This window comes from Brassica oleracea, chromosome C5 (genome assembly GCF_000695525.1).
Source record: "Brassica oleracea var. oleracea cultivar TO1000 chromosome C5, BOL, whole genome shotgun sequence".
Classification (NCBI taxonomy): domain Eukaryota; kingdom Viridiplantae; phylum Streptophyta; class Magnoliopsida; order Brassicales; family Brassicaceae; genus Brassica; species Brassica oleracea.
This window is the reverse complement of record NC_027752.1, coordinates 36,588,246-36,601,689: the sequence shown is the minus strand read 5'-3', so window position 1 is coordinate 36,601,689 and position 13,444 is coordinate 36,588,246. Positions and strand designations below refer to the sequence as shown.

The following is a 13,444-nucleotide window of genomic DNA, read 5'->3' as shown; positions in this document are numbered from 1 at the left end:
CCTATGACGACTTAACTGTAAGTCGTCTACTTTTAAAAAAATATTATTATTTTAATTTTCGCCAGACGACTGAAATGTAAGTCGTCTGGTGAAGTCAAACTTCTGAAATTATCCAGTCAAATACAAAACTAATCTATGACGACTGAAATGTAAGTCGTCTAGGTTCTTTGGTAATTTTTTTGAAACCAAACAAAAACAGACGACACGTCTCAGGTTACAGATTTCAAAGTCAATTGCAAAAATAACCTCTGCGTTAAAAGAAGAAGGGTAAGTCGATTTTGGAAGCATTAAGAGCTTCAAATTTGTTGTTCATGGTGGTTGTGGTATTGATGACAATGGCAATCTTGTAATTACTTGAAGATGATGAGGGTGAGAGAGTAAAAATGTCATTTTCGAAAAAAAAAGAAAAAAAAAATTGATGGCATTTTCGTAAATTATATGAACTTGTGGGGTGAATAGGGTAAAACCAATTTTCAAAAAAAATTGAGGTTAGTTTTGTGTTTGACTTTAAGTTATAGGTCAATTCTGCAAAAAGCAAAAAAAAAAAAAATATTTATATAGCTTTTTAAATCTCAGTACTGATCCTAAATGCAATGCGTCGATTGAATTATAAGCCACAACAATAATTTATGTATAAACCTGTCCAGTTTTGGTCCGTTTTGGTGGTTTGTTTTGATTTTATTTTTATTGTCATTCATTCATCAGTCAGATTGTAAAATTAAAAAGAAGATGTAGGTACGAAGACCTTTAAAAAATATGTATATGTCAGCGCTATAACCAAATTGTATTTTATTATTAGACGTACAAACCTTTATTTATTTACCAAATGCCGACAAAACTTACAAGATTTTTTTATAATGATAACATGGACCAATCTTAAAATCTAAAAAAAAAAAAACTATTTATATAGCTTTTTAAATCTCAGTACTGATCCTAAATGCAATGCGTCGATTGAATTATAAGCCACAACAATAATTTATGTATAAACCTGTCCAGTTTTGGTCCGTTTTGGTGGTTTGTTTTGATTTTATTTTTATTGTCATTCATTCATCAGTCAGATTGTAAAATTAAAAAGAAGATGTAGGTACGAAGACCTTTAAAAAATATGTATATGTCAGCGCTATAACCAAATTGTATTTTATTATTAGACGTACAAACCTTTATTTATTTACCAAATGCCGACAAAACTTACAAGATTTTTTTATAATGATAACATGGACCAATCTTAAAATCTACAAAAAAACTTTAATTCAGATTCGAGCAACCAGCTTTGGAGGTCATAACGTTTAATAAAATATGACGCTGGTACCAATACCAAAGCTGGGGGTGTAACCGTGTAAGCGTGATCGATCCTCGATGTATATATATAAAGGAAGAAGAAAAGAAAGCGAAATATTTTTCACTACTAGTTTTCGAGAGGTAGATATAATCGCCCTAGCCCAACATGCAGAGAATCTAACGTTTCATCCTTGTTTATTTTTGTTTTATAATACAAACAGATTAGTCCGAATATTAACAAGTTCATCAATACAATAGAACATATGGAGACTCCACTTTCATCTATACCGCAACTAGTCCCAAACCTCACTTCAGCTACAATGGTTGATGGGTCCCCACGTGCTATTGCTCTTGATACGGAACTACTTGCGTCCGTCCCAGACACTAAGCTTCGCCTCATGTGCAGCTTTGGCGGCCACATCATGCCTCGTCCACACGACATGGCCCTAACGTACTCCAGCGGCGAGACACGTCTAGTTGTTGTTGATCGACGCTCTTCACTAGCCTCGCTCAGATCTCGTCTCTCTAGTATGCTTCTCAACGGCCGGTCCTTCACACTCAAGTACCAGCTCCCTAACGAAGATCTTGATTCTCTTGTAACCATCACTACCGATGAAGATCTTGAGAACATGATCGAGGAATACGACCGCGCGACGTCATCAGCAACGACGAGTGCAACGCATCGGATACGGTTGTTCCTTTTTGCTAACAAGCTTGAGACGGCTGCTACGATGGGATCTTTGCTTAACAGTGCAAAGTCGGAGACGTGGTTCGTTGATGCTTTGAATCAATCTGGTTTGCTTCCTCGTGGTTTGTCGGATTCTGCCGCTGTGAACAACACCTTGGTGAATCTTGATGAGGGGACCGGAGGAGAGACCGAAGTTCAAGAACTAGAAACTGATGTGGACGGTGAGAACAACAAGCGAGGAGATTATATCACAAACGATGTGATGTCTCATCAGGAGATGCATATGAGTTCGATGCCTGATTCACCTATGTTGGAACCCACCGGTGGTTCTTCCTCTTCCTCTCCTTCCAATGCTAACTTACCACCGATCCACGTTAGAGTCAGCGAAGAACAGTTTGCTCATCAACCAATGATGGGTTATAACAATGCACCGATTGATAATGTCACTGCCGTAAGAAATGGTCAGGCTTCATCGGATGACGATCGATCAGATCCTAGTGTGATGGTTGGATACAAAAAGCCACCGTTGCCGATGCAACCATTGCTGATCCCTCTCAGGGGTGCCGGTGGGTATAGCTTGGCATCTCCTGATTCTATTGCAAGGTACGTTCATCTTCTACTGCCACTCTTTATTTACTCGGATATATTGTTTGATATGTATGACTCTTGGTCTAGTGATCTACAAATGTTTTGTGAAATGAGACTCCGAGAGTCTCTTTTGTTGTATTAAATAGCTAAATGTGTTGGTCTAGGCATCCGATTTTTTTCTATCTCATCCATTGTTTTCAGAATGTTTCGAATTTTTTGTTCTCTTTTCTTTTTGAGTAAAGTTTTTTTTTTTGAATAAAGATTTTTTTTTTTTCTCTTTGCTTTGTTTTTTCTGTTTGCTTTATGATCTTCATATGTGGTCTGAATTATACGGGAACATTACTCTACGTAGCTAAAAAGATAGATGACTACTTTGAAAGTATGTTATAGAAACCAACAATGGATAATTTCTTTTAAGACGTTAAATGCATAAGATGTTATTTCATATTTTATCTTCCAATCTATTACTAGAGATGTCAGGTTTGTTCTTCCAGTCTAATACTAAATTATAATATCTCATGTTTCTTATTGTTATTTTGCATGCAGTGATACTAGCATTTCTTCTGCTACTTCATTTCCGAAGCCGATGTACTACCAAGACCAACCTCCAGCCATCCCAAAAGCCCCGATAACACATCCTGAAACAACATTGGTCCAAACCAGTCACGGCATACCTCTGCATGAAACCACTTCAGTCCAAACCACATCAGATGTCATATCCCAGTCAGGTACATACACAACTATGGACCAACAACACCAACTCCAGGTTCAACAACCTCTCTTACACCAAGGTGTTCAGTACATCCCTCATCCATCACAATACATCCCGGTCTACTCTCACCAGCAGCAAAACTATCCGGTTTACGTAATGTCCGTCCCGCAATCTCAACAATACGTCCCATCAAGAACTCCTCCGCTCTGCCCAAACGCAAGACCTGAAGCCGGTCAAAACGTTTACCAAGCTGTTATATCGCAAAACCCTCAGGTTCATCAGATTCAGCAACAGCAATTGCAACAGCCTCAACATCAATACATGAGTTACTCTGGAGGTCCTCTGGAGACGATGTATTTCCATGCACAACATCCTCCTGTTAGCAATGCTATTCCATTGGTTTCTCCGTACCAAAGCATGACACCTGCGGCAGCCGCAGCCGCTCTAGCTGATATGTCCAAGCAGATGACTCTGGATAACGACAAAGAACAACAACATATTGCTGCGTCTCAACCGCTTTAAACACTAAATAGATGTTGCTTATCACGCATAATTTAATAATGTCGAGTCACACAACTCATTAGATATAAACAAGTAGGCTTTTGCTATATAGTATTCTAAAATGTTTTAATTACTGCTAGTGTATTTTTTTCTTGGAAAATACAAATTGTTTGGATGATTACTATAATTACTATATCAGTATATCGGTGTTATAGGAATATGAAAAATTGCTTGTTTAAATTAGTTATCAGTTTGAATAGTTTTAGTGCGAATCTCTTACATAAAATCAAGAAATGCAACCATATACCATAATAGTATGTGGAAAACTCTACTTTTTCCTGTGGTTTGGATCTTGGAAGTCTATAAGCTGATCTTTTGTTTTGAGGTAAAATCTCATGCATTAGAAACCATGGAATAGTTGGGACTTCTTTTGGAACTGAGCTACAAAAATAAGAAAACAACTAACTATGGAGAAACTAATTAATGGAATAGCATTGCTAACAGGAGGACAAACATAATTACAATGTGGAACTACTAAAATGGCAAAAGAAGAAAACAACTTTTTAAGAATGATGAAATCAGCAGAGTCTTCTTGGTCATCCAACACTCCTATCAGTTGAAAGCAATACATCTCAAATACGACATATATATTACACTCTTTTTTTAATCAAACATTCCATTATATAGCCCCTAAAGACTGAACCTCTTTAGGCCTAAAAACCGAACTTCATCATCATGAATCATGATCATCATATAAAAAATAGTCGAAGCCACTTAAATATTTTCATATATTCATGCCAAGATCAATCAAATTGACAGATCATGTGGGAAAAAAAATCAAATTGAGTGAACCTTTGAGGCCTATAAGAGCATGAGCATTGGTGAACACCCTTTGTTGTTTTCTGCATTGGTGAACTTCAAGAAAGAGTTCATAAAAATAAAATAATATATTTGTTTTATTTTTTAAAAGTTTCAAAATATTCAGAATACATGAATAAAATATTAAAATATATTATAAATATTTTAAAACTTTTTATTCAATACATTAAGAGTAGATTACTTTTTTTTTTTGAACAACTCATTAAGAGTAGATTACATAAATCAAGAAATTTAATAACATACAAAGCTCATTCATCTTCATCACCAAACTTTTGCCATATATTTTCCATTAAATCAGCTTTCAAACGAGCATGCTTCTCTGGATCTCGAACTTCTCTGGATCTCAAACTTCACTGCGCATGCCTAACATATCACCGACATGAATACTTTCTCTCCTTATCACCCTCGAACTTCTGCTTGATTCTCCTGACTCGAACTCAGAAGTATCAATTTGAGCGTATCTGTATCGTTCGTTCTCTACTATCATATTGTGCAATATAACACAAGTTCTCATTATCTTTCCTATCTTTTCCTTGTCCCATTGTAGAGCGGGGTTTTTAACAATTGCAAACCTCGATTGCAATACTCCAAAAGCCCGTTCGACATCTTTTCTGGCGGATTCTTGCTTTTCTGCAAATTTCTCGGCTTTAGGACCTTGAGGAAGTGGGATGGATTGGATAAATGTTGACTAGTTTGGATAAATTCCGTCAGTAAGATAGTAGGCCATACGATAAGTGTGGTTGTTGACCTTGAACTTAACTTTAGATGCTCGACCATGTAAGATGTCATAAAAAACAGGTGACCGATCAAGAACATTGATATCGTTGAGGGTACTTGGTAAGCCGAAAAATGCGTGCCATATCCAAAGATCTTGTGATGCCACGGCTTCTAAGACAATTGTCGGCTTTCCTGAACCACGTGTGAACTGACCTTTCCAAGCCGTTGGGCGGTTTTTTCACTCCCAATGCATACAGTCGATGCTGCCTATCATCCCTGGAAACCCCCGTACCTCTCCAACATCGAGTAATCGTTGAAGATCCTCGGCTGTAGGTTTTCGTAGATACTCTTCTCCAAACAATTGTATTATTGCATCAGTGAAATTTTCCAAACACAAACGTGATGTACTGTCACCAAGTCGGAGATATTCGTCATATGTATCTCCCGATTGACCATATGCCAGCATACGTATAGCTGCCGTACACTTTTGAAGTGCAGATAGCCCGTTCCTTCCATGAGCATTTCGTCTTTGCTGAAAGTAAGGAACTTCACTACTTAGGCATTCGACAATGCGAAGGAACAATGGCTTGTTCATTCGAAAACGCCGCCTAAACAATTCCGGGGGGTATGTAGGATTTTCCGTGAAATAATCGTTCCATAGTTGATTGTGTCCTACTTCCCGATCTCTTTCGATATAAGCTCGTCTCCTCGGCTTGTTGGCTTGACCATCAACTATTGCGTCGATGTAATTGTCAACTACTTGGTCGACTATTTCGTCTAAAGCTTTATCAACTTCATCCGTTGATGAGGAAGACATTTGTCAAACAATTTATTTATGTTTTCCTTCCTACAAAAGGCAAGTAGGGGGTTTGTAACTCCATCATTTTTTATATATTTTTCATAATCATTTATATTTTTCATAATCATTTATTTTTCATAATCCTATATTTTCTTTTTCATAATCATTTATACTGCATAATCCTTTTATTTTTCATAATCCTATATTTTGTTTTGCATAATCATTTCTTTTTCATAATCATTTATTTTTCATAATCATTTATTTTCACTCGATGATGAAGCCATTTCTCAAGGAATTTATTTATCTTTTTTTCTTCCTACAAAACGCAATTAGATAATCCCTTTTATTCATAATCTTTTTTAGATAATCTTTTATTATTTTGAGAAATTTTGTTCATAATCCATTTATTCTTAATCCATTTTATTCATAATCCTTTATATTTTAAATTCATAATCCCTTTTATTCATAATCTTTATTTTTCATAATCCCTTTTAGATTACAGTTGAAGTATTTTGAAATTTTTTATTCATAATCCATATTTTTCATGATCCTTTATATTTTTTTTAAAAAATCCTTTTTATTCATAATCCATACCTATTACTAAGCAACAACTCCTAATTACCTTGTTTGTGTGTTTGAGTTGCCCGTATGGCAGTTTGACTGAGATGGAGAGCGTCTTTACTGAGATGGAGATGGAGATGGAGATGGAGAGCGTCTTTACTGAGATGGATATTACTGAGATGGAGAGCGTCTTTACTGAGATGGAGATGGAGATGGCTTCATCGTTTGACTGAGTGATAGAGGAGAAGAGAAGAGGTTTATCCTTTTAGAAACATAAATAGAGAGGTGCATAGAAAGCAGAGAGAAACAAACATACACTTTAAAAGAAAGAGAAGTGCTATTCTTAGAGAGGTGCATAGAAAGAGAGTTCATACATCGACATTATATAGAAAGTTTAGAAAATGAGATAAGAGCATCCGTGATACAAGTTCAGAACATATTACATCTGTGATACATACTAAGTGTACCCAGAAACAAAATGGTACACTTTCCCGTGGCTAAAGTCAAACTACCCGTGAAACAAACAGCCAGCAAACATCCAACACCCGTGAGCTCCAACACCCGTGACCTCCAAACCGTCACCTGCACTCCCTGTCCTGCAAAAGAAAAGCAAACAGATTCAATCAAGTACACTAAAAGAGATTCAATAAAGCTTAACATATTCACAAGCTCAATTATTCAATCAAGTAAAGAAAAGAGATTAAAGATATAGAACATATTCACAACCTAAGCCAATCAACCTAAACAGAATCTAGACCTCTAATATTCAAGCAAATTCAAGGCACTCACCAAATCATAGCATTTCCGAGATTAGTTTTTTCTTAAGACACACTTCTTCATCAGAAAGTGTGTCTTCATTCTTGCCTAGGAGACGCTCAAGTATCTTCTGTTTGGAAATGCTATTTTTCATAGCTAGCATACTCTGATCTTGATCATAAGCGTGTTCATTCCCGTGCTTCTTGCGTTTCGCCGCTTTTACACTCGGAGGCCTAACCTCTTCATCGTCAGCCACCACCTCCGGACATGCTTCCTTCCGTTTCTCCTTCCCACCATCTTTGGAGCAGGAGAAAGATCGCCATTTCTGATCAAACCTGAGCTCCCTCCAGCAATGCTCAAGTGTGAACTTGGCACCATAGTCATCTAAGAAGATGTCATGGGCAGCCTTCATGACATCATTCTCATTTTGGCCACTGGCTTGCTCCTTCAAAGCCGCTTCGTGGCATCCCACAAACTTGCACACCTGCTCATTTACCCTTCCCCACCTCTGCTTACATTGACTCCATTCTCTAGGAACGGCGCCAATGAGCTGAGGGCTTGAGTTGAAGTACTCTTCAATTCTCTTCCAAAACGCTCCTGCCTTCTGCTCATTACTAACTATCGGATCTTTGCTCGTGTTCAACCAAGCGCTGATGAGAACGAGGTCTTCTTTGCGTACCCACTTTCTCCTTTCCAATGGTTTCACTATCCCGGGAGAGATACCAGCTGCCTCAGCAGAGTCAACGTCTATTGGTAGACTCCTCTGCGAAGCTAAAAGGTTAACAAACCCGGAAGGATTAAAGGAGAAAGGTTCCATTGTGATTTAGGTTGGGTTTGTTGTTTATATGTTTCTGTGTTTGGAGTGGCAGATTTGCTATGTTTATAAACTAGTTTGTGAACAATTAAACAAACTCTACCTACCAAACATTCATTACAAAAGCCATTACAAATTGTTACAAGCAGTAACTAGACATCAAATCACTCACCAAAATTAACTACAGCTAAGTACTATCGAACATTCATAACAGCAACCAACAACCAGAAGATAATTAATGATACCTACTTTTAAGTTCTACTTAGACATCTAGTTATCGTTGTAGTTTAAGGTTTGGTTACATGTTAATATGTTTGTGTGTTCAAGTTGGTTTTTTCCACGGTTAAACAAGTTAGCTTCGTATTTTTAAATTCTACTTCTAGTTCTACTTTTAAATATACATTAACAATTTCGAACAGACATATAGCAATCAAGTTTTTCAAACAGGCAATTGCAAACAACCTCTACAGTTATGTCGAGTCTTACCTTTGCTTTTCATTCGAAGCAAACCTTCTCCAGGTCAGCCACCTGCCCAGAGAGGATTTGTACCTGTTCATGGACATGGAAACATAAAAGATAAAGTGTTAGTCACGCTTAAAGAAGTACATAACTAAAATCAAACATGTAAGAGGAATGAAACAGCAAAGAAAGTTCACTAACCTCCAGTGTCTCAATCTGTTTAGTGACTTTCGACATCTCCCTCATGACGTCTTCAGCCTCCACCACCCGCTTAGTCAACCTCTCGATCTCCTCCTGCACACCTATCACCCAAGGCTGACGATAATGGAACCCATCAGCCTTGGGTACAACATTAAAAAATATCAGAGACTTGTAGTTGATGAAACCCATAAACGATAATCAAAGCGAAAAAAGATAACCTCGTGGTTTATGCAGGTGAAGAACCGCTTCCCCGGATGAGTGTCGTACTCGTCCTTCCGTCTAACCTCATCAATGATTCTCCCACCACATGGACACTTTCTTGGAATCCCGTACTCTGAATCGGCCATGAACCCTAACATGTTGTTGTAATCGATTTGCCTCTTTGAATTTCTTTTCTCTTCAGCCGGATCCATCTGTGCCACAAATCGATAGTATTAGCACATAATAATGATGGAATATGATTAAACGAACTCTCAATCGAACTCCCTTATCGATTAAGAACCCTAAGAAAAAAAACCCCAAATCGATTTTGAATCACACAATTCGCAATTCGAAACAAACCCCCAAATCGACTCTAATCCATATTTAATCAACTATATACTCACCTTAGAGCGTCGAGAACAGAGACCATCGTCGATTTGATGGACAAAACCTACGGAATTCGCCGTCGCACGGAAGATCGCCGCGGAGATGAGAAACCCTAGCTTTTTTTAGAGAGGAGAGAAATGAATGGAATAACGCGAAATCCCGTCTTTCCACAACGTCAACGCGGAAACGACCAGACAATCTGTGCGTGACGCGTGACTTGAACTCGCCCCTTACGGGTTCATAACTAAGGCCCGGTTCAGCGATATATACCCATTTTACATTTTCTTTTAATTGATCGGGCCTAAGATCCAGAGCCCATGACCCCCCATAAACCACTGATGCGGATGGTCTAAGCTGATTACGTTGGGTCTCTTTACTATTATTATATTACTGGAGCAAGGGCTTAAAAGGGTCCAGTACTCCAGTGTCAAATCCGTAAATTAAACAAATATTTGTGTAAAGAAAAAAAAAATCACATTTTTGAAAATTACAGATAGAGAGAGCTCGACGACCTAAAACCCTAAATCTCGGATCCGCCATGAGAGGAGCTCTCTTCAGAAATGCATCTCTCTGCGCTCGCAGACTTCTCCTTTCTCCTCGAATCAACACTCATCAACCCTCCTCCTCCTCCAATGCTCGTTTCGTCGCTCCGATCGCCACTCCGTTTCCCCCCAGATTATTCTCCTCCGAATCCGATTCCTCCGGCGAGAACCCTCCTCCTCCTCCGGAGTCTTCTTCTCCGATTGAATCCTCCAACAAGAAAGATCTCGCTGTAGAAGACGTAGGAAACAAAGGTAAAGCAAAAAGATTGGAACTTTACTCTGTGTAGCTAAAGATCTTGATATTTGCTTTGTGTGTGGTTTCAGAGCTTAAGGCCCGTATAGAGAAGTACTTCAACGAAGGAAACGAAGACGCTTTACCCGGAATCATCGAAGCTCTTCTCCAGAGAAGGCTTGCTGACAAGCACGCGGACACGGATGACGAAGTGATGGACTCGCTCCAGAACCAGCCTTTCAAAGACGATGTGAAAGACGAAGACTTTGAATCTGATTTCGAGGAAGCTCACTCTACTGACGACGAGCTCGAGGATCTGTATAATTCCCCTGAGTATGTGAAGAAGAAGATGCAGAACAATGAGTTCTTTAATATGGATGAGAAGAAGTGGGATGTCATTGTTAGAGATGGGATTAGGCATGGGATTTTGAAGGATACTAAGGAGTGTGAAGAGATTCTTGAGGATATGCTTCACTGGGACAAGCTTCTTCCTGGTAATGTTGTTGTTATTTTTTTTTTTATATTGAGCTTCCTGGATTCATATCGTTAGACTTTTAGCTACCTTAGCATCTCACATCTTTAGGTTGATTGATATGCTAATGTGTTTCCTTATACGGTTGTTATGCTTTATGTTTGGGATATTGCTAGAATCGATACTAGGAGACTATCTTTGTTTTAAGATTCATTGCTTCTCGAGTCACCAGGATCATTTAGAGAACACATTGGTTTGTTTCTTCATTGCAGTTTTTTTTTTTGTTGGACTCTTTGTTATGCTTTATGTTTGGGATATTGCTAGGAGAACTATCTTTGTTGGACTCTTTGAAGAGGATATGATCATTTTAAGATTCATTGCTTCTCGGGTCACCACTCACCAGGATCATTTAGAGAGCACATTGGTTTGTTTATTCATTGCAGTTTTCTTACATTAAAAATTCATGGATTCACATCGTTAGACTTAGCTACCTTAGCATCTTAATTTTGAGGTGTTGTACTCTTCAGGGGCTAGGCTGATTGATATACTGATGTACTTCCTTATCAGCTAAAATCCCTCTCTAATGAGACTGTGTATTTGCTGTTATTTTTTTTTTTTTGTATTTGGGATATTGCTAGAATCATAGTAGTGTCTTTTCATAGAGCATATTGTTTTTTTTTTCTGTGATGCGTTTATAAGAAACATTAGGGAAACCCTCTGACTGTATTTTCCATTCAGATGACTTGAAGAAGAAAGTTGAAGCGAAGTTTAATGAGCTCGGAGACATGTGTGAAAGGGGTGAAATCGAGCCTGAAGCAGCTTATGAGCTGTTTAAGGAATTCGAAGATGAGATGGTGATTCAATATGGGGATCAAATGGAAGCTGCGGGACCTCCCAAGTTTGATGAAACGGATCCTTCCTATAGCAACACCAACTTGGATGACCCTCCCGGTAAAGGTCCAATCCTTAGGTGGCAGTCAAGGATTGTTTTTGCTCCTGGAGGCGATGCTTGGCATCCAAAGAACAGGAAAGTTAAACTGTCTGTTACAGTGAAAGAGCTCGGACTCTCTAAGCATCAGGCTCGTAGGCTACGGGAGCTCGTTGGAAAAAGATATGATTCAGGGAAAGACGAGCTTACAATCACAAGCGAGAGGTAATGCAACTCTTTGAACCTTATCAAAAAGCCTTTTCGTCACAGGACAAGAATGTTGTTATAACACACTTGTCACAGGTTTGAACACCGAGAGGAAAACAGGAAAGACTGCTTGCGGACGCTATACGGGTTGATAGAGGAAGCTGCGAAGGCTAACAAGATTGCTGAGGACATAAGAACTGCTTATGTGAAACAGAGGCTCCAAGCTAATCCAGCTTTTATGCAGAAACTACAAGCCAAGATCATGAGGTCTAAAGAATCAAATCCCATCAACGCATAATGAAACCTCTTCCTGGTTCGTGCTTTTGTTCTCGTTTCACCAAAGAATCGAAGTTGATCGTCTCTTTTTGGACCATCAGTTGATCCGGTTATGGGATCCATAAAGAATTGATGACAACTTGATATTTGTTTTGGTTTTGCTTCTCCTCTTCTCATGAAACTTAGTCGTGTTGTTGAGGGCTATTAGGACCATGAGACACTCAACATTTAACGTTATGAATCTCCTCCCCTGAAATTTGGGTTTCAATATGGGATTTGGATCGGTTTATCCGGTTTAGAAAGAAAGTGACTACAGAAAAAACAAAAGATAGTTGTTCTATGCATCATGTTAATTTAACTTTTAAATCGTTATGCAGTTGCTTTAGATACGATTTATAGAACTTATTCTTATATTTATGAAAAAACAACGAAATAGCTTATGCCAATGATGACCACAAAAACCACAATACCACCAAGTCACGGCGAATATGAAGAAACTCAATCTCCACAACCACCGCCGCAACCGGCACCACCACAACCACCGGCAGAAGGGGTATTGCCGGAAGTGGCTTTGTTCTCGGATGCTCCGTCAGCACATGAGAGTAACAGAGCCGAGAGGACACAACAGCTGAACAGAGCCAAAAACACAATATGAAGAAGGTAACTAACATGGAACTGTGTTGTTGTTGTCGCCATGCTAATCACATCTTCTAAATGTCTCGCCATTCTCTTTTGAGATGTTTTGATGTGGATGAGGTTTGAGTTGTTTAACGTGAATGGGTATTCATCCTACTTATTGTTGATATATTCGTACGTACGTAATCATTGACTTTTAATAAAATTAATCGGGTGACTATAAGGTTTTTTTGAATATGCCTTGTTTAAGTAATAAAATAAAGAAAAAACTGCAACAGAAAAGACATTTTAGATGATCTTACACATCCTAGTGTAGTCCAAAAGACGTAGTAACAACACTTCAAGTCTTCAACCCCCTATGATTCAACAGCTCCGCTGATGTTATCACCATTGTGATGTTGGTGGAAGAGGCCCAATGGTGACATTGTTGTTGTGAGCAAGTGTTGCAGTCAGGTCTTCAATATAAGACTTAAGGTAACGTTTATCCAACAATAGGACCATTTTGTCTGACTTCTCTGTTTTTTCAAGAACAAGTTCCACAAATGCAGTGACATGCTCTGGTTGTATGATATCTTGTGAATTTACATGTTTTTAACTTCTTATTCTTGCA

General features: G+C 38.4%; 5 protein-coding genes across 5 annotated transcripts; 2 read left to right on the top strand and 3 right to left on the bottom strand.

Moving 5' to 3' along the window:
- Nucleotides 1–1,438: 1,438 nt before the first annotated feature.
- On the top strand, nucleotides 1,439–3,788 carry LOC106292195. Its single transcript, XM_013727810.1, has 2 exons — nucleotides 1,439–2,569; nucleotides 3,101–3,788. The coding sequence occupies exons 1-2, from the start codon at nucleotides 1,542–1,544 to the stop codon at nucleotides 3,786–3,788; spliced, it is 1,716 nt and encodes a 571-aa protein (XP_013583264.1). The 5' UTR covers nucleotides 1,439–1,541.
- Nucleotides 3,789–7,231: 3,443 nt separating this feature from the next.
- On the bottom strand, nucleotides 7,232–8,296 carry LOC106292194 (glutathione S-transferase T3-like). The gene is made up of 2 exons (XM_013727809.1): nucleotides 7,554–8,296; nucleotides 7,232–7,319 (listed from the first exon to the last, which is right to left on the bottom strand). The coding sequence occupies exons 1-2, from the start codon at nucleotides 8,294–8,296 to the stop codon at nucleotides 7,232–7,234; spliced, it is 831 nt and encodes a 276-aa protein (XP_013583263.1).
- A 481-nt stretch (nucleotides 8,297–8,777) lies between these two features.
- Nucleotides 8,778–9,709, bottom strand: LOC106294331. Its single transcript, XM_013729886.1, has 4 exons — nucleotides 9,559–9,709; nucleotides 9,172–9,366; nucleotides 8,954–9,091; nucleotides 8,778–8,842 (listed from the first exon to the last, which is right to left on the bottom strand). Exons 2-4 carry the CDS (start codon nucleotides 9,364–9,366, stop codon nucleotides 8,789–8,791), a joined length of 387 nt encoding a protein of 128 aa, XP_013585340.1. The 5' UTR covers nucleotides 9,559–9,709; the 3' UTR covers nucleotides 8,778–8,788.
- A 292-nt stretch (nucleotides 9,710–10,001) lies between these two features.
- Nucleotides 10,002–12,545, top strand: LOC106343223. The gene is made up of 4 exons (XM_013782379.1): nucleotides 10,002–10,335; nucleotides 10,408–10,809; nucleotides 11,526–11,940; nucleotides 12,019–12,545. The coding sequence occupies exons 1-4, from the start codon at nucleotides 10,080–10,082 to the stop codon at nucleotides 12,218–12,220; spliced, it is 1,275 nt and encodes a 424-aa protein (XP_013637833.1). The 5' UTR covers nucleotides 10,002–10,079; the 3' UTR covers nucleotides 12,221–12,545.
- A 99-nt stretch (nucleotides 12,546–12,644) lies between these two features.
- Nucleotides 12,645–12,938, bottom strand: LOC106294364. Its single transcript, XM_013729916.1, has one exon. It carries the CDS (start codon nucleotides 12,922–12,924, stop codon nucleotides 12,697–12,699), a length of 228 nt encoding a protein of 75 aa, XP_013585370.1. The 5' UTR covers nucleotides 12,925–12,938; the 3' UTR covers nucleotides 12,645–12,696.
- Nucleotides 12,939–13,444: the final 506 nt, after the last annotated feature.